This window comes from Trachypithecus francoisi, unplaced genomic scaffold (genome assembly GCF_009764315.1).
Source record: "Trachypithecus francoisi isolate TF-2019V2 unplaced genomic scaffold, Tfra_2.0 Contig01440, whole genome shotgun sequence".
Taxonomy (NCBI): domain Eukaryota; kingdom Metazoa; phylum Chordata; class Mammalia; order Primates; family Cercopithecidae; genus Trachypithecus; species Trachypithecus francoisi.
Genome location: NW_022681431.1, coordinates 19,401,429 through 19,422,011, shown reverse-complemented (window position 1 = coordinate 19,422,011; position 20,583 = coordinate 19,401,429). Strand labels below are relative to the sequence as shown.

Sequence of the window (20,583 nt, the reverse complement as noted above, 5' to 3'; positions counted from 1 at the left end):
TGTGTGTCTTGGGCAAATTCCATAACCACTCTGAGACAGTTTCATCTGTAAAACGAGTATAATGATGCCAATCTCTGGGGTTATTGTCAAGATTTAGTGAGATAAGAGACAGGAAGGTCCTAGCACAGAGAAAGCACACCAAATACACCCAAGTCAGTACGGAGAAGACAGAAAGCTGAAGTGTGTCCACTTTTTGGTAGCTACAAAAAGGTTGGTTTTCATCTTGCCCAGTTCCCCTAAGATATTCTAAATGCAAAAATCCTGCTCTCAGCCTGGTTCCACAGAGCATGCAGCAAGACAAGAAATCTTTCCAAAGCCCTGAGCCCAAAATGTTTGAGCAACCACCCTGCCCTCCAGTTGAGCAAGTGGAGTCTGGCAGATTGGTGAGTTTGTTTTGTTTTTTTCCTGTGTGTGCTGGAAGGTTCCCTTCAGAATCATTCTGCCAACAAGGCCATTTCAATTCCCCTCCCCAAAAGCTCCCACCCCAATCTGTTGCTGGTGAGGGTTGGGTTCAGCATGAGGTTCAGAAAGGAGATATTCCCCCTCCTCCCTGGGGGAGCCTCAGTTCACCCTCTCACCGCCTTCCCTGCATCACCTCTTGCTGCACGGTGCATGGTTCCCGGATGCTCTCCTAAGGAGTCTCCTTCCTTGGTATTTCATTATTGCTCATTCTTGGTGCCATGTCCTAAAGTCCATTCAGAAAAGTCATGCTATCATTTTAACTTTTCCGGGAAAGTTGTTTCTTTCTCTCTCCCTCTCTCGCTCCTCGTTTCCACTCAGTGTCTTCTACCTGTGTTGCCACCACAAATGCATGGTGTTCTAATGAAGGAACCCTCACTGCAGAGCCAGCGTGGCTGAGCCTGGACAAGTATCTCTCTGACCAAGCAACTTCTCCAGACATGATTCACCCAGAAGGAGGTTGCCTGTTAAATAGTGCTTCTCAAACTGCAGTGAGCATGAGAAACACCTGGAGAGTGGCACATCTGAAGGTGACTTGGGAATTTGCAGTCCTAACGAGCACCAGGGTGGTACAATACTGCTGAACTACAAACCACAAATGGAACAGCACCCTGTCAAAGGGCCTTTGGCATGCATGTTACAAGAACTGCAGGGTTCCTAAGAGAATGAAGAATGCAGCAATCAAGTAGTCGAGATTCATTTTGTTTCTGCTGCTATTGCCAGTTGGATCTCCAGCTCCACTGAATCCTGCTGCAGAGTCATTCTCCCTTCTCTCTGCTGATTAACAATAAGAAGGTACTTACTGTGGCCAGGTGCAGTGTCTTACACCAGTCATCTCAGCACTTTGGGAGACCAAGGAGGGCAGATTGCTTGAGGTTAGGAATTGAAGACCAGCCAGGACAACATAGTGAAACCCTGTCTCTACAAAAAATACAAAAATTAGCCAGGCATGGTAGTGCATGCCTGTAATCCCAGCTACTCGGGAGGCTAGGGCACGAGAATCACTTGCTCCAGAGAGGTGGAGGTTGTAGTGAGCCATGATTGCACCACTGCACTCCAGCCTGGGCAACAGAGCAAGACTCTGTCTCAAAACAAAGACAGAAAGAAGGTACTTACAATGACCTAAGTGCTCTACAGACATGATCTCAGCTGGCACTCACTGATCTGAGAGAGACACATCATTCTCATTTTACAAAGAGGAAATTAAAAGTTTAGAAACATGGGGTTTCCAAGGTCATGAGTGACAGAGGAGAGGTAGGAGCCAAGGTCTGACCCTTAATTCATGTCCTAAGTCCACCCTGAAGCCAGATTTTCCCCACTAGACTCTACCATGTCTCATTTCCTTCCTGGAGAAATATAAATGTGTGATGTGTGCTGTTTCAATTCTGGTCACAATAACATGGCATGTTCATTGTAGACTACTGAAGACAGTTTTGTCCAAGTGGATCTGATTTTACTACTCTCAAAACGTATGCAGTTCTCCCTACTCATCTACCCATATGCACTCTGAAGATAAACAGGAAAGTCTACCTTTAGCAACAGGTACCCACGATGGCAGAGAGGGCAAAAGGACTTCACCCAAGTGATGGTGTGACTAGAATTCTATCCAGATCTTCTTGTTCCAGCCATATCGTGGTTCTACACAGCAGATCAGATGACCTGGAGGCAAATAAAGGTTCTGCCTGCCAGCAGCTGTGTGACCTTTAAAGTTCTGTAAACCTTTTTGAATCTCAGGTTAAAATTGGAATAAAATGATATACCTTGCAAGATGGTGTTAAGGAATAAATGAGGTAAGATATGTAAACATGTTCAGCCCATAATAGAAACTCAGTAAATTCTAATTTTCTCTTTTCTTATCCATCTTCTAATCTTGTGCAGTGTCTTCAACTTTATTAGTTGAAAAAAAAAAAAAAAAGTCCAAGAGCTACCAGACTGAAGTGCACACTAAAAATCACCTGGAGAGCTTTTCAAAAATGCAGATTCTCAGCACAAACCCTGGGCCACATGAATCATCTCTGGGAGTCTAGTCCAGGAATCTGCAAACCATAATGTACAACCCATTTTACAAACCACTGGTCTGTCCAAGATCAGAATATCTGGCCCAATAAGTCATCTTTGGTTCTCCACGGTCAACTGGAGGGAGAAGTCCACAGGTAAGGTCGGAGGTTTCAGAACTTGTCTTCCCATTTTTCATTTCATTTTCATCTTTTCCCCCATTTTTAAAAATGTATAATGCGTGGTTTTCAGAAATATAACACTTAGCTTATTTACCCTGTATTAAAATTAGGAAAACCCCAATATAAAATATCCTTCCATGAAAACACTATTATTGCACTCAAAGTAAATAAATGAAAGAGGAAATTCAAAATCATTCTTCCCATGGTGGTTCAAACTCCCTATGCAAATAATAGCTATGAATGCATCAAATCAGCAGCCCCCTAGACAATGAGAAGGCATATAGATGGGCAGGAAAAATGCACGCAATTACTGTCAGAATAACAACTTTGAATTCTTTGACTGCCATTCATTAAAATGCTCAGTCACAGCTTCAGATAAAGGGAGCTCCTGTGTCAACCTAATACATGGTTCAAGGACCTTTTGACTCAAATATTTTTCTAAATTAGATTGATAGATGTCACTTCACAAGTATTTATGCGACAAGGCATTGTATTCTCATAGGACCTGGGTACCAACTATGAATGGTAGTTCATTCTCAAGTCAGTGTGCCAAGAAAAATTTGAACAATAATTTGTCACTGAAGCGGCTTATGTAGTACATAGGAAAGAATTCTTAGCTCAGGGGAAAAACACATAAAAGAGTGACCTTCAGCAACATGTTAGTAACAATCAATTTTGATGATTTTTTGAAAAATCTTATCTTTATACAAACTATCCATTGGGTCTCTCAATTTAGCCATTCTTCCAAGACTTACACCCCACCGCCACAGAAAGCCTTGGAGTACTTAAAACAGCTTTGTGCTACTTATGTCCAGGTAAATAAAAATATTACTAAAATCCAATCTTAACCCAGAAGCTGGCGAATAGTACTTCAGTCTGCTCCTGGTCTGGGCTCCACCTCTGGCACTGGCCAGAACTGCATCCTAAGTCCTCACTGGTCCTAACTGTGATGTGCGCTTTTATATTTAAAATGTGTGGCAATACTCAGCAATCAAAAAGTCCTGGTTTGGGTTCTCTCTTCGCCCTCTTCCATCAGGATGTTCGAAGGACTCAGATGCAGCAGCCACTTCTTCCCTCCTGAATCCTTTTTGGGTCTTCCTCTCACTGCTCTAATTGCTTCTTTCCCATCACTCTGCCCCCTTCTCTGCCTCACCTTTAAAGGTGGCTGTTCCTTACCCTTCCTTTTCTCTTCACTTTTCCTTACCCTCTCCCACCTTCCCTAAGCAATCTTATCTACTTCATGGAGCTAGAAATGTCATGTCTTTGTCCAAAACCACCACACTTAAAAAGACAACCAGGAATTCTCTTCTGACCTCCAGCTCCAAACATGCTTCCTTGGTATTTCCATGTGGATATATCAACAATACACTAAACAAGGCCTTCTTCTCCTGCAGTATTCACCATCACATGACCTATTGCGCATACAACTTGCTCAAGCCAGAACACTCGGGGCCATCCTCCCCACTGCCCTTTGCAGGCATTGCCCCATCACAGTCAAGGCTAAAAAAGGCTTCCAAAAATCATCTGAAATCTTTTACTTCTCTTTACCTCTGTGGCTTCCACTCTAGTCCAGGCACACATCCAGTCTCAGTCGGAGCCCTACCTCAGCTCCCTGAATGCACTCTTATTCCCTTTCAGTCCATTCTCCTTACAATCACCAGTTGTGATGTTTTTGAAATGAAAACCATATAACTCCTCTTCTTAAAAATCCTTCATTGGGTTCCCCTGTTTTAAAGATAAAATATGGAATCCTGGAAAGTCTAGAATGGTCTGACTGTTCCTCACCTCTCAGACCGCATTGTTGCTTCCTTTGCACTGACTGTCCTTTCTGCTATTCCTCATCCCTCTGCCCCAAGATTAGAAATGCAAATCTTTCCTCTCCTCATTTCCCCTCCTCCTCCCTACCCTAACAGAAATGCTTCTTTCTCAAGAAGTCCTTCTTGTATCTTTCAGACTAAGATAGATTCTTCTGTTATATGTTCACCTGGCTAGGACCTTGTACTTTTCCCTCATGAGGCTTAGCACAACTGTAATTATCTAATTATTTGTGTAACCATTTTGCCTCTCTATTTTCTTAGCTCAGAAAGGGGCATGTCTAATTTCTTCATCATTGTCATGCCAAAAATCAGTACAAAGCCTATCATATAATAGATGCCTGATAAACAAATTTGTTGAGTAAGTAAATGAAAAAAAGTAGGCTTGCTGCTTCTCTTTTTCTATTAGCCACCTACATTTGTTTAGCAATCTCATGATTCTTGTAATTTATTTAGGAAACATCATAAGAATGGCACCTATAATAATTTCTCCCATAGGGTGGGAATGCCTAAATCTGAGTGGAAAGGAATAGAATTTGGAGGCTATGCAAATGCATTGGAAAAGAATACAGGGTATTCTTTTTTATTTTTTATTTTTAAAGACAGGTCTTATTCTGTTATCCAGGCTGGAGTGCAATGATGCAATCATAATTCACTGTAAACTCAAACTCCTGGGTTCAAGGGATCCTCCTGACTCAGCTTCCAGAGTAGCTAGGACTGAAGGTGCACACCACCAAACCCGGCAAATTTTATTTTTTATTTTTATTTTTGTACAGACAGGGTCTCACCATGTTTCCCAAGCTGTTCTCAAACTCCTGGCCTCAGGCAATTCTCCTGCTTCAACCTCCCAAAGCACTGGGATTATAGGCATGAGCCACCATATCTAGTCAAAGCAGTCGAGTAATGACAAACTTCTCATCTATTTTAACGAAGAGATATATTCCTTACTGACCTGTGAGCAAGACAATGTGTTAAGCTGTTCTTCAGTGACCTTGAACTCAAGATCCTCACAAAGCCAAATGGCTGATGGTAAAAATGACACTGAAAGGCACATTACGTGTATCATGATTCTTTATACTTTACACATAGTTCACAAGTATCTTGTCTTCTCAATATTTAATAAAATGCTTTAAAGAGAGCATAGCAATAACATACATGAAACAGATGCACAAAAGACTACTCCTTTTATACGGCTTCAAACCCATTCATTATCTCTATTCACCTGGGATGAACTGGCTGTGTTTCCTCCTGGGCTGCACAAAGAAAGCACAACCATATACCCAGCTAATCATAAAATCACCAACAATTCTTGCTAACAGGAAGTAGGCGGGTGATATTGGCACTTTAATCATTTTCATGGACTTTTCAATAGTATTTTAAAGAGAAATATGACTGAGTCCATAATATGAGTCCATATTTTGCAAGTTACTGGAAATAAAACTACTTGAGAGTTAATAAAAGTGATCAAAAATGGTGGCCAAATTATTTATTAATACATTTAATACACCAGGCAGGTCTAACCTAACAATTTTGCTTTTACAGGCAGCTTTATCAGCCATTTTTAATTTATCCTACTAAGAAAAAAAAATGTGCATCATGAAACTCAATTAAGTCAGCAGTGATAAAGCCTGAGAATATTTCTCCACAGTCTCTACATCAAAATGATTTGTGAAACACAGAACTCTAGAAGGCAACCTAACATGCCTGGGAGAGACACAGTGAATGTAGCCTGACCCTCTGCATTTTTCAGTGATATCAAATGAAACAAGACATAGTGAGCATTAAATGTTGAAGAATTATTGCAAAACTCACCCATAAAATGCTAAGTTGAACATAAGGAATTACACATAGTTAATACACTGTTTATCTACAATACACATAGATGCCTTTCATCATCAGCTCTGCACGCCGGTATGGGGCTCTTCCACTGCAATGAGGCAGCAAAGGGCAAATTTGTCTACATTTCAGGGAATAGAAAGGCCATTAAAAATAAATGGCCATCACAAATTGGAACCCTGCCTATTTCAACCAATTTGGTCTGGAGGTGAGGTTTGGCTATGCCTCAGGTGTTAGTGCAGATTTTATTCAGGGGAAAATCAGGACCAGAGCATCTTGTGTTCTGTTCATTCAATAGGTAGAAATAAACTATTGCATTTTACTTATTATGTATTAAGGGTATCATTTGTTACAGCAGTTAGTCTACCCTAACTAATACATCTTCCATGAGAAAGGCAATGTTCTAAAAAGACAAAGATAAGTAAGACATAGTACTTGCCACAAGTCACTATTTTTTGTTAAAAATAGCATTTACTACTTCTTGTTAAAAAGTAATGTGCATTCGTTATAGAAACTTTAGAACATACAAAATGAAGATAATTCTAAAGATCAATAATTCCAATACCCAGAAATAAACACTGTTAACATTTAGCTATACAGAGTTCTAGGCTTTTATTTTTATTGAAAGATCAATGGGAAGAAAAGAGAAGGGAAGGGATGGGATGGGACTGGCCGGGCCGGGAAGGGACGGGACAAGAAGGGAAGGGACGGGAAGGGACGGGAAGGGACGGGACGGGACGGGAAGGGAAGGGACGGGACGGGACGGGACGGGACGGGACGGGAAGGGAAGGGAAGGGAAGGGAAGGGAAAGGAAGGGAAGGCAAGGGAAGGGAAGGGAAGGGAGAAAGGAAGAAAGGGAGGGAAGGAGGAAGAGGGGGAAAAAAAGGAGACAGAGAGAGAGAAAGAGAAAAGAAAAGAAAGAGAAAAGTCAATCACACATATATTACACAACAGTTTTCACTTGACAATGTGCTATAAACATATCTCTAAGTAATCGTATTTTCTCCTAAAACAAGATTTGTAAAGACTATAGCACAATCCATTATAGAGTTATCCAGTGTTATTTAACCATTCCACGGAAGCACAGTCAATCTGAAATGACAGGTAGTGACAGTACAACAAACAGGTAGACAGAGAAGCAGACTATTCTGGGAAAAGAGAACAATATGTACAAATCCATGGAGCCCTAAAGCTGCCTGGAGCATGTAGAGAATGTCATCAGTGTAGCACAAGGTTCCAGAGAGGAGAAGGAACTGGACAAGAACACTTGGGACAAAAGCTAAAAGCCCTTACATGCCATTCAAAGGGGTCTGAGTTTTATCCTGATGTCAACCAAAAAGCTTTAGGTAAAAGCACAGTACCATCTATTCTATTTTAGAAAGACCATTCTAGCAACAGTATAGAAAATGGATGTAAGAGGGAAAGAATCCATGCGTAAAGAGGTTGTTACAGTTGCTGTAAGAATCTATTACAGAGAAGATGAAGTGAGGGAAGAAGGGATGAATCTGAGATTTGTTAAGGACATAGAATCAATGGGATGTGGTCACTAATCTGGTATGGGGCAGGAGAGGTTTCTGGTTTGAGGTAACTAAAAAATATTAATGCTGCCCTATGGTGAGGGGTTAACTGAATTTATCTCAGCACCTACTACTCTGGCACCAAATAAGAGTTGACCAAGGAAGTCACTGGGAATAACTGTTGTGCTCATACTAGCAGTGAGGGTAGAGTCGTTACTAGGATACAAATGTGCAGAGGGACTGGCAGTGAAGATGAGGCACTGGTTAAAATATTTCACATGAAGTGTTTGTAGGACATAGGTTACCGGGTAAGCAGTTAGATGTACAGATCGAGAACCAAAAAGAAAGATCTGGGCTAGAGATATAGATTGAGGAAACATACTTAATAAGCAGCATTGGCTCTTCTGCAGTAGGCGAATCCACCAGCAGTCGGAGACATCAAACTGAAAGAAAAAAAAATGGACCTAGCCCAGCTAAGCCCTGCCCATCCTGCCCCAATGCCATGGAGCTGCCAATACCTCTTCATGCAGAAATGTAGGAAGTCAGATCAAACTATTCCCATTTGACAACTGTTTCAGCATTGCTCATTTCATTTACAAAAGGGCTTAAAGGCATCCTTTTCTTGCCGAAACCATAAACATCATAATTTGAGAAAGAACCCAACCCAACCCTGGCATCTCCCTGCAGCCATCAGAACTGGTGCCATCTCCCTGAAAACCAAGGTCTCCTCATGCTCTCTGCCGACCTCATCCATTTCAGCAACGGTGCTAATTATTAGAACCTAAAACAATGCCCCATCTACATTGTAAAAATAAATTCATAGTAAATAGTAAAACCATTCAAATCTTTATTTTTCATTTTAGCACCACAAATGACTGAACTTTCTCATTCTAAAGTATACAGTTGTGGATTAATCATACTTTATCATTTCAAAGACAGGCTTGCAGAGGCAATGGTATTTGCTTCTTGAAAAGACGATGCCAGCGAATACAAATAACTGTTAGTATTTTTTAAAATGACACAGAAAGGCCATGGAGATAAGATTTGGAGGAAGAAGCCACCTTCCCTTGAAGGTTCCCTCTCCTTCAGCTCTCTTTCTCCTCTCTTAGAGTGTCTAAAAGTTTGACAATTGTTTTCCCACGTGTATTCTCCTGAGAACAACACTAAATAAGAGGAGAGGAAGAGAAAAGCTCCAGAGAAAGGAGGTTTGTATGTTTGGGTCATTTCTGAGGACCAAATACAGTTTAAATGGACCTTGAAAAGCATTTTACCTTCTCGTTTTGCATATTAGGAAACTGAGACCCAAACAAGTGAATAGAGTCAGGGTCCCACAATCACACAGGTACTAACTACAAAGCTGAGAGTGGAAAGGATTCTTCTGAATCTGAGGCCAGGGCACTTTTTACTGGCAAGTAAGCTGAAGACCCTGCTAGTGTCCAAATGTAAGAATAGCATTGGCTGCCAGTGAGGCAAGACACACAAAAACAGAGAAAATTTTTTAAATCCATACATTGTAACAAACACAATATGGCAGAAGAAAAATTTGTAACAGTACCTTGTGTAAAGTACACAGGAAAGAGGAGTTCTGTGTTCAAATTCTAGAGTGCATATCTCTGGTAGGAATCATTACTAGTTTCGTTATGGAAGCAGTAGGATTTGAGCTGTTCCTAGAAGGAAGAACAGAAATCCCACGGGTAGAAATGAGGGTGGAAGAAGACTGAGGCAGAGGAAATGGCATATGTAAAAACAGGAGGGTTAGGAAAGTGCCTGGCCTGCTCAGGGAGCAGTCGGAGTGCATAAAGTGTTCATAGGGGAAGGTGGGAAAGATAAGACTTTATTGAGGCTAAGGAGGACATTGAATGTTGAGATCTTGAGTTAACTATGGTGCATCCATTGAAACTTTGAGTAGGGAACATGGCCTAAGAAAAGTAGTATTTCAGGCCAAGTGCAGTGGCTCATGCCTGTAATCCCAGCACTTTAGGAGGCTGAGGTGGGGGGATTGCTTGAGCTTAGGAGTTCAAGACCAGCCTGGGCAACATGGCGAAACCCCATCTCAACAAAAAAAAAAAATACAAAAATTGGCCAGGTGTGGTGCCATGGGCCTGTGATACCAGCTACTCGGGAGGCTGAAGTGGAGGATTGCTTGAGCCCATGAGGTTGAGGTTGCAGTGAGCCAAGATCGTCCTACTGCACTCCTGCCTGGATGACAGAGAAAGACCCTACCTCAGACAAACAAACAAAAAAGTATTATTTCAGAATGACTCAGCCTCTTCTGCAGTACTGATCAGAAGGGGATTGGAGTAATGGACAGGAATATAGACAGGGAAATTGCTGTGGTAGGGGCAATTAATGAATACATTAAATCAATTAAAAGGTTCTGAAACTAATCAAAGTATGATAAGTTTCCTTTCTGGACTACACTGATAGCAATATGAATAAAAATACAATATTCTCATGATAGCCTTGGAGGACTGTTTTCTGTAAGTGCATTTTCTAAGCTTATTCTTTACATCTTTCATTGTTTTTATTTCTAAGCTTACTCTTTAAATCATTGTTTTTATTAAGCTGTTATCCATTGTAATTTCCTTATTTCACAGCTTCAGATTCAGGATCTTACATGCTATTTAAACTAAGAGTTGAATAGATGAACACCTCTCTTTTCTGAGAACTTTTGCTTCTTATTAATGACAGTGTAATTAGAGACACTAACTTTGTATAGAAAACAACAATATAAAAACTGCTCACCACTATTCTACATGCATTAGGAAGGCTAGTATCAAAACAGTAGAAAATAACATGTGTGAGGGAGGATGTGGAGAAACTGGAACCCTTGTGTACTGCTGATGGGAATGTAAAATGGTACAGCTGCTATGGAAAACAGTGTGATGGTTCCTCCAAAAAGTGAACCTAGAATTACCATATGAGGCCGGGCGCCATGGCTCGCTCCTGTAATCCCAGCATTTTGGGAGGCCAAGGCAAGCGGATCACCTGAGGTCAGGAGTTCAAGACCAGCCTGGCCAACATAGTGAAACCCCATTTCTACTAAAAAGTACAAAACTTAGGCATGGTGGCACACACCTGTACTCCCAGCTACTCAGGAGGCTGAGGCAGGAGAATCACTTGAACCCAGGAGGTGGAGGTTGCACTGAACCAAGATTGTGCCACTGCACTCCAGCCTGGGTGACAGAGTAAGACGTTATCTCAAAGAAAAAAAGGATTACCATATGTTTCAGCAATTCTGCTTCTGCGTATATACCCAAAAAAATTGAAAGCAGGATTTGAGAAGACATTTCACAGCAGCATTATTTACAATAGCCAAAATGTGAAAGTAAACCAGGTGTCCACTGATGGATGGATGAATGAATCAACAAAATGTGATATTTACATACAATGGAATACTATTGAGCCTTTCAACAGAAGGCAATTGTGACATATGCTACAATATGATGAACCTTGAGGACATTATGGTAAGTGAAATAAGCCATTCACAAAAAGACAAATACCATATGATTCCACTTAAATGATGCACTTAGTAAAAATCAGAGAGGCAAACGGTAGAATAGTGTTTGTCAGGGGCTGGGGGAGGAGAAAATGAGAAGTTGTAGTTTAATGGGTATAGAGTCTCGGTTTAACAAGGTCAAGAATATGGCGATGGATGGTGGCGATAGTTGTACAACATTATGAATGTATTGAATACTTCTGAACTCTACACTTTAAAAAGGTACTTAGAGTAGTCAAATTTGTAAAGACAGAAAGTAGAATGGTGGTTGGGGAAAAGGAGGAAAGGGAATGGGGTGTTAGTGTTTAATAAATACAGAGTTTCCATTTTGGGAAGATAAAAAAGTCTGGAGATGGATTGCAGTGAGGGTTGCACAGCAATGCAAATACTTAATGCCACTGAACTGCGCACCTAAAAATGGTTAAAATGATAAATTTTATGTTACCATAAATTTTTCTAAACTGCTCATTGGAATAAAACTATATTCCAAAATGCTAGGATGTTTTTTAAAATTTCTGCTCCAACAAAAAGAAAGGTGCTTGTATTCCTGAGGACAAGATGTAACCCATCTCTATGGATGAGAATGAAGACAACAGAGGAAAGGGTCATCCGGAGGTGTCCAGGCTTGCAAAGCAGCAGCATGCCTAGGTTATCTCAATGTTGTGGCCCTATGTGCTGATGACAGGACAATGCGTACACCCGCTCTGAGCAGAACCTCTCCATCCTGGCAATCACTAAGGGGCCCCAACTGCCAGAACCACTTCCCAAGGCTAATGAGAAATTCTATGTGAAGCAAACACAGCCATCCATTTCCTTCTAAGTAGACAGCTCCCCTGCTCTGTACAGAGGTACAGCCGGGATGCTCCCTGCAGTAGAGGAAAATGCTGCCACCACATCTGCTGCTTCACTGATAACACATCGTCTCCCACAGTGCCTCCAGGGCCGACCACGGAAGTGAAGGCGAAGAACCTCATTATTCATCAGAGCCCAAATGGGCACGTGCCACCCCACCTGCAGGCTAACCAAGAGCTGTTTTGATGTTAGAAACAAGAAAAGTAAGTGAAGAGGAACTGATCTAAAATATCTTTGTATTACTTCTTAGGGATATAAGCTGTGTTTTTCTATCTTCAATTAAGAGAATAGATTTCAATATAAAGTATCACTTATAGTACTGAGATGGTTAAACACCTGTGAGGAGAGATCCAAGGAGAACATAAAATTTCTGAGTACTGAGATCTGTACCCAAAATAAGTTGGGATGATTTACAAATGGTTCTGCTGAAAACAGTGGTAAGGGTTCATAGACTGTTGCAAAACTCTTCTGTACTTTTAAGTATTTACGACACTGGAGTTTTTTTTTTTTTTTTTTTTTTTTTTTTTCCTGCTGGGCTATAAGCTGCACAGAACAAATACTGTTCTAAAAATAAGTAAGAGAAAAGTTTTGGGAAATTAAATAACCTTTCTCTGAAGCCCCAAAGGTCAATCCAGATTACAGTAAGGTTCTGGATGGGAAGAGAAGAGAACAGTGTTCTGGTATCAAACTCACCATATCAGAAACCAGAAGAGAAAAAAATCAAAAGTATGTTTTTATCTTTCTAAATTTAGGCTAGAACTATCCAACCAGCTGGGGTGCTTCAGTCATTTATTCATCAATTATTTAACAGGAATTTAATCATAAAAATCAAACTCTATGTGTCTATCAAAGAGGCCAAAAAAACACACCAACTCCAGAAGTGGTAGTTACAACTATGTGGTTTTAGTATGCCCTCAATTTTTAGGTGTCTTTCCCTTAATGGCAATTCCCAGATAAAAGACAACCATTTGGGATGACAGTATTACACTATGGGTTTTCCAAATTTAGCAAAGCTGACAGTACTTCACATCTCTTAACCTTCGTCCATCCCCTGGGCTCCTGGGTATACCCAGTACTGAGACTCTAGTGCCCTTATCAGGTATGTTCCCTCGCACTGGGCTTGATTCACCTCACATATTCTGGCACAGCAGAGCAAAAGAAAAGGAAACAATTCCCTCCTCTAGGTTATCTTGGGCCATTGCTACCTCCTAAATCTGGCTACCAGCTCCAGATTCATGCACCACTCAGAGCTGTTTTCTTGTTCCCAGCAAGCCAGGGCAGATGTCCAAAGACAGAGCCTTGGGCTTTGGAGAGAAAGCCTCTGAACTAAAGATGCAATGCGGGTTACCATCCACGTCCTCATGGGATAGACAAAGAGCCCATCAGAAACAGAAAGACCATTTGCATTCATAGTCTTGTGATCTAAGACCTCTATTTTCCAACATGTCTTGGACCCAGACAGCCAAATTTCAAGGTTTCAAGAGAAGGTTAGTCCATGTGATAATAACTAGCAATCCTATACTCACACACCAAAATCTACTCCTGGGCCCCATCATTTACCCAAGGCTTTCCCTGTAGTATCTTCATAGGGGAAATAAAGATGAAGAAAAAAAAAAACAGAAGTCTGAGTTAGAAAGTAGTAGGACAGTCTCCAATGGTCCACCCAGACTGTAGGTAAAATTTCTTCTTTGTGATTTTTTAGTTATAATTTAAAACAAGATATAAATTTTTACTAGGTCCAAATGAGGTAAATCAAGGGCCAGGAAAGAACTTCCTAACAAACTGTTTTCCATAGGGAAAAATATCCTGGTTCTCCTGAAGAAGACCAAAAATTAAAGTAAATTACCATGTACACATCTCTCTCTAGGATGAAGGGATGGCAAGTCTATGTTAGGGAGAACTGTTTCCTAATAATCGTATCTATGCCAAGAAGAGGCTAGTTGATCTATTTTTAACCTTCAACTTTACCAAAATTTCTTGTATTTTATCTGCTTCAACCTGTATGGATCATTTAGGGATGAAAATCCAGGGGGCAAGGCTTCAGAAACAGATTTACTTCAAGTGCACTATGGCACTCAACAACTTAGGCAATATGAAAACACAACCTCTCAACTAGGACAATCCCTCAACTTAAAAAGACCAAGTTTTGTCTTAGTCATACAGTTATTTGTGAATTTGTATATTCTGTAAATCCACAAATAATTCAACATTAGATTTCAACAGAATGTATCACTAAGCAAATGTTCAAGTATTATAAAGTGACTGATATTCTGGAGAGGATGGGGGTAAACTAGCCAGGTTATATATTCTTTCATAACACTAATTTTAACTTACGTGTTATAACATAAAAGCAGAGTAACAATATGCAGGCACAAACTTAGAGCATTCATATATGGGTTGAAAACTGTCCACAATACCCATTTCTGTGATTTAGAAATAATTTATTTAGAAATAATTTATTTAGAAATAAATTTATTTAGAAATAAATTAGTTTTTACTTTCTTATGAAGACTTTCACTAAGCCATGTTACACTATTTTGGGGTGGTAACAAATTGCTTGAATCAGTAAGAACCCTAACTGTATGCTTTTTGTTTTCATTATCATTTATCCATATAAAGCTAATCAAAATACTCATTCATTAAGAGCTAAAAAGAGATCATTTTTTCAGATCATTCAACCATATTAAAAACAAATAAAAGGCTAAGTATTGCTAGGAGGATTTAGAGATCTTTGGATATCTAAGCAGTTCATAAATTGTCATGAAAATGTACAAGAGGGTTGTAAAAGACATTAGGTTTATAATTAAGAAAAAAAAAACAGGAAGAAAATAGGTATGGAAGCAAAGGAGATTTCCTGAACAATGAATAGATTATATTTGACAAGGGCAATAACCCGCCCAATCACGTCTTTTGCTCTCATTTGCTATAAATATACCAGCCAGAGGAAGTACAGCTCACTGTTTTAATTCTCTGTTGTCTAAACCTCCCAGTCTTACTTAATACATCAGGACATATGGTAAGACTTTCCCTAGATTCGGAGGATCTATAGATACCCCAGAACTGATGAGAACGATCCCCTAGTGCTAGTTAAATATTCTGACTCAGATATTTAAATCCACTTTTTAAAATATTTTTATTTTAAGGAGTTCTTTTCCTAAATGACCTATGCTGGTTTCATTTTTAACATAAATATAAACAAATATATATATAGTTTCTCTACTCAGTAGCAGGAGCTATTTTAAATTCAGTATATATTTTTGACAGCAAGATTTATAAAGTTTAAAAAGAGCAGTCACAAACACTTGGGAAATTAAATTTACATGTGTATTTACAACATACAAGCAGTCAGGCTGTATCTGTTACTGTTCTGTTTCCTTAATATAGCTTTTATTAAGAATAGTTTTCTTTAACGCTGACTGGAAAATCTCTGCAGCATTTTCTTTCATTTTCAAAACACCACAAGGTTAGCACACTTTATTAAATAGTGACTGAAGATATTAAAAAGAGCAAGTGCTATGTATCGTAAATATTTGATAAAGAAGTTTACATTATCAATACATGCATGCATCTTCATTCTACCATCATATGATATAAAATACTTAGATTGGCTTGTAAGATCAGAATTGATGTACAAATCTGGCATGGCCCAGTTGTAGATGTTATCCAACCTCAGTGTTTGTACTCCTTTTTGGAAATCAGCTTCTGCCTCGTATAACCACAATGCTTTGGAAGCTAAAAGTGTAGCACATCAAACAATGACTTGTTTGAATAATAGAGATTTAATTGAACAGCAAATTATCCTGCATTCCGATGAACATAAAACCCAGGAATATTTCTTAGGTCGTTCAGTGAGCAACAGAAAAAGTGAAGACTACAAAAACTTTAAATAACTGTAAAGGAAGTGTAATTTATACAAACTTCAACTACAAAGCAAACAAGCTATGAATTTCCATGTTGTCTTCTAAAATATACTAATCGTCTCTGTTTCCAAAGGCCCATGTTTCAAAGAGCTTCTTGTTTTATCGACATTATTCAGGAGTTCATATTAGATGAGGGGGAAAGAAAAAGGAATTTCAAGAGGAAAGATTTTTATTTTTTTTTTTTTATTTTTTTTTTTTTTTGAGACGGAGTCTCGCTCTGTCACCCAAGCTGGAGTGCACTGGCCAGATCTCAGCTCACTGCAAGCTCCGCCTCCTGGGTTCACGCCATTCTCCTGCCTCAGCCTCCCGAGTAGCTGGGACTACAGGCGCCCGCCACCTCGCCCGGCTAGTTTTTTGTATTTTTTAGTAGAGACGGGGTTTCACCGTGTTAGCCAGGATGGTCTCGATCTCCTGACCTTGTGATCCACCCGCCTCGGCCTCCCAAAGTGCTGGGATTACAGGCTTGAGCCACCGCGCCCGGCCGAAAGATTTTTATTAACTCAAACCTAAGGCTAATCTGTTGCATGTGTAGTTTCTACACTAGCAAACAACTTGTAGGAAACAACACTGCAGCTGACAGCAGCAGAGCTGGAAACTGTTCCCCTGGGTATGATATCACAAAATGACTTTGCTCGATTCGTTCTCCAGCCTAGCATTATGGCTCAAGTCTGCACACAACCATCATGCCCCCAGGGCAGCTTCATGTTAGGTGAGGGCCTTGTGCTCCATTACTCTCCCTGAAATCTTCTGACCAGAAGCAGCTCAACCAGGACAAATTGGCCCCCATTCTCATTCTTATTCTTTCCTCTCATTTCTCTCTCTCTCTTTTCCACTTTTCTGGGTTTCTTTGCCTGGCAGATTCTGAATGGCATTATCTTAGACCACACAACTGGATGAATTCACACATTCATTCATTCATTCTCTCTCTCTCTCTCTCTCTCTCACACACACACTTTTACACTCAATATTCCAAGTACAGATTTACTGAATTTACATTATATAAAATAGCTGATATTATTTACTTTTATCCTCCAGTATTACAAGAAACACTATGTTTGTAAAAATGTGAGGAGAAACTTTTAGCATGATTTCAGTTAGAACTTAGCTAAATCTATTAGTTGTGGTTAAAAGCAATATCCCACTTTAAATCACATAACACTAAAATCACCTAGCACACACAATAACTATAGAAACCCAGGGCAGTAACTTTGTGATTTCTTAATATACTCGATTACATGCAAAAAGATTTCCAGCTCACTGAAAACCCACTTTTTAAAAATGTGCCACAGCTTACAACTATGTATTATTTCTTTTGACTGGCAAACTGAGGGACAAAACTAAATACCTTCAGTGAAGTTTTTCCCCTTAGAAGCACAAGAACAGAATATGATTCCTCCAAACAACATGGGCTTTCCATTTCCAAACATTCTCTGGATATTTATAGTAACTTTACCTCTCAAGTCTTACATTTCTTTCTAGTTAAAAGGCATAACTAACACAATTGATAATCTGGTAATGCACCCCCAATGCTAGGCATCATAGCTGACTACGAACCCCTTTATATTAACTTCCCACCTTGTGGAGTGAAAGATTCAAAACTCATATGACTTGGGATAAAGGAAAAATCCTTCCTGAATTATACACAATAAAACATGTGAAAACTGGACAGTGGTGTTGCTTAAAAGGTTTTGTTTCAGATTCTATAACAGAATAACCTATGCTGCAGTACAGTGGTGCTGAGCTTTTCTGCTCCCTAATAAGACAGCTCCCAGCAGAGCATTTCCCATGCTTTAGAGTGACATCTATCAGTGGGTCTTGGGGAATCCCGGTGCCACTCAGCTTTCTTCAGCACCACTCTCCCTGAACAGCTTCTGTCCACTGAGTGGTGCAATCCTAACAGGTCTCTGGCATACAAAGTACATTGTTCAGATAAGGGAACGGTGGGCGAACAATGATCTTTGCTGTCATTAAAACCAAATCATCAGGTATTAATTAACTGCAGGACATAAGCACCACAAATGCCAACTAGAAATTTAAATAATTGGCCCCCACCAGACACAAATTTAAAAGAACTGACATACTCTCCATCACAGGCAGACTCTGCATGGCATGGTGCTGAGTTTTATAAAAATTCAATTAACCCAAACGTCTATTAGACAGATACATAAAGACCAGGGGGAAAAGCTATTATGCATGTTGGAATTTGTGATGTGTAATCGTGTTAATTTACTGTTTGAGAAGAAACCCCGCTATGTGTTAGTGATTATATGGTAATCAGAAAATTATACAGATATTTAGATCATAGAAATTAGTTTATGAACGGCATAAACATAATGCTACCTCGGCAACATAATGAGATAATCAGTTAATTTCTCAAACCTGATCATATGAAGCAGACCCGGGAAGAACACTTTTCAGTGGTGAGTGGGAAAAGGTGTAGCAAATCAACTGCTAAACTTCCAAAATGATTCTTCTTCAGGGCCTACATGTGATACTCCATAATTTCGTTCATCTGTTCTGATTCACTGAAGTGCAAAACCATCCTCCAAACCAAAATATTGTGAAAACAAAATTTCTTGAGATGATTTGGCCAAAAAAAAAACCCACCAATAACAACTTTATATTCTCACCTATTGCACATAGTCACAAGGTACAGACTGCACCTCTCTGTTGGACACTGAGTTGCCAAAAAATTCTACCACATCTGTCGGGGAATGTCAGTGCACTGCCCCTTCCTTGCAGAGACTTCTCAGACACAGAAGCAAACCCCTAACCATCTCCACACTCTGGACTCCATGTGATGGGAAAGCGTTAAAATCCTGCGGGACTCACCCTTCCTCCTTCAAAGGAGGCCCAGAATCAGCAACTCCTAACCAAAACCAAGTTCATATCACCCACATGCAAGAAAGCGGCCGGCACATTTCCCGTCTACTTGGCGAGCCAAACCCCAAAGATTAAAAAGTTTCAGGCGGCCCCAACTGAAGACCAAACTTGGGCTTTCCCCAGTGGCAAAGCCTAAGACAAGGGAAGCTGGAGAAGGCGAAACCTCCCTCTCTGAGGATCGCTGAGAGCCCACCACCCTGAAACCAACAACTGGGACCCGGAGAGCCTCTGCTCTGCTCGGCGGGCCGTCGAGCCCCGGTGCCCGCGCGCCCGGAATGCGCCCTTCTCGCCGCGGGTTCGCGCCCCCAAGGTCGAGGAACTTACCGCACCGCTTGCACAGCACCCGGCTGACCTCCTTCTTGAGGTTCCGGCCCGTCTCCAGAGGAGGGAAAGAGGCTCGGAAGGCGGCCGGCACGCGGCTAGTGCTGTTGGCGTCGGGCTCCATGAAGAAGATGTACCTGCTGTCCTCCTTGAGCCTCCCGCAGGAAGGGAAGGCGGGGTGTCCCCAGGTCCCCAGACGCACGGTGAGCAGCGAGTCCTTCTTCAAGCCCCCGGCTTTCACCGCCCACACCTGGTGCACCTTCACCAAATAGGGCGCCTCCTCCCCGGGCTCGCTGGCGCTGAGCACCGGGGCGGTGGGCCAAAAGGGCACGGTCCCGTTGGCGGCGAGCAGCGGCTCCTCGGCGGGCGGCCCCAGCGCCCGTGGGCCCGCGGCTGGCGGCTCGCGATCGCCGCCCCACGCCCCTGCCTCGCCCGCCGCCGCCGCCGCCTTCCTGTCGAGTGCCCCCTGCTGCCGCCGCGGCGGGTGCACCTTTCCCTCGATCACTACCGCGGCGCGCTGAGCTAGCTCCTGCACCGATCCCACGCTGGGCGGGGACGAGTAGCACACCGAGGCCCCCGCGGGAGCCGCCTCGTCGCCGGCCGCCGCCCCCGGCACCAGGGCCGCGGTCCCCAGCAGCAGCAGTAGGGGCAGCAGCGGCAGCGGCGGCGGCGAGCGGGCGGCTGGGCCGGGGAGCTGGGCCCGGGGCCCGGGACGGCCGGAGCGGCGCGGGGCGCGTCGCCATCTCATGGTGCGAGGTGCGTGCGGGCTTCTGGCTGTCGGTTCGGACTCTGCCCGGCTCTCTCGCGCTGCCTCCCTTTTCCTTCCCCTCACAGCACCACTCCTGCTCCTCCCCCCTTGCCCTCCTCCTAGTATTTATTTATTGGGGGGTGCGGGGGTAGGAGAGTTGTTTATGGGAGGAGGAGGGGGGAAGAAGTGGATGGAGCCACAGAAAGGATAAGAGGTATAAGGGGAAAAAAAAAAAGCAAAATAGAAAAGGCAAAAAAGCCGCTGCCGCCGCCTCGGTTGCAGGGAGTGACAGGTCCCCTCCACCCCCCGCGCCGCCGCCGCCGCCGCGCCCGAGCCCTGCTGTCGGGGCTGCTGTCACCGGAGGAGGACGTGGAGGTGGAGGAGCTGCTCCGCGGGTGAAAGTCCTTTGTGTGAAGTGGTGCTGCGGCTGCTGCTGGGGCTGCGAGCAAGCGGCTGGGAGAGAGCGCGAGGGAGAGAGCCCTGGAGGCGGAGTTGCGTGCCTGGAAATCGCTGGGTGGCCGCGGCGGCGACAGCGTCCTGCGCCTCGCCAGTCTGTT

At 42.1% G+C, this 20,583-nt stretch overlaps 1 protein-coding gene across 5 annotated transcripts in view; it reads right to left on the bottom strand.

The window, feature by feature from the left end:
* Positions 1-20,179, bottom strand: part of NRG1 (neuregulin 1) — a 1,143,721-nt gene extending 1,123,542 nt beyond the window's left edge. Inside the window, exon 1 of one of the 5 annotated variants that reach the window (XM_033230537.1) lies at positions 19,282-20,179. In XM_033230537.1, the coding sequence (XP_033086428.1) occupies positions 19,282-20,026 (745 nt within the window). In that variant the 5' untranslated portion in view covers positions 20,027-20,179. The remainder of the gene's footprint in view (positions 1-19,281) is intronic. The other 4 variants (XM_033230529.1, XM_033230472.1, XM_033230492.1 and 1 more) reach the window with 4 other exon arrangements.
* Between the last annotated feature and the right edge of the window lie 404 nt (positions 20,180-20,583).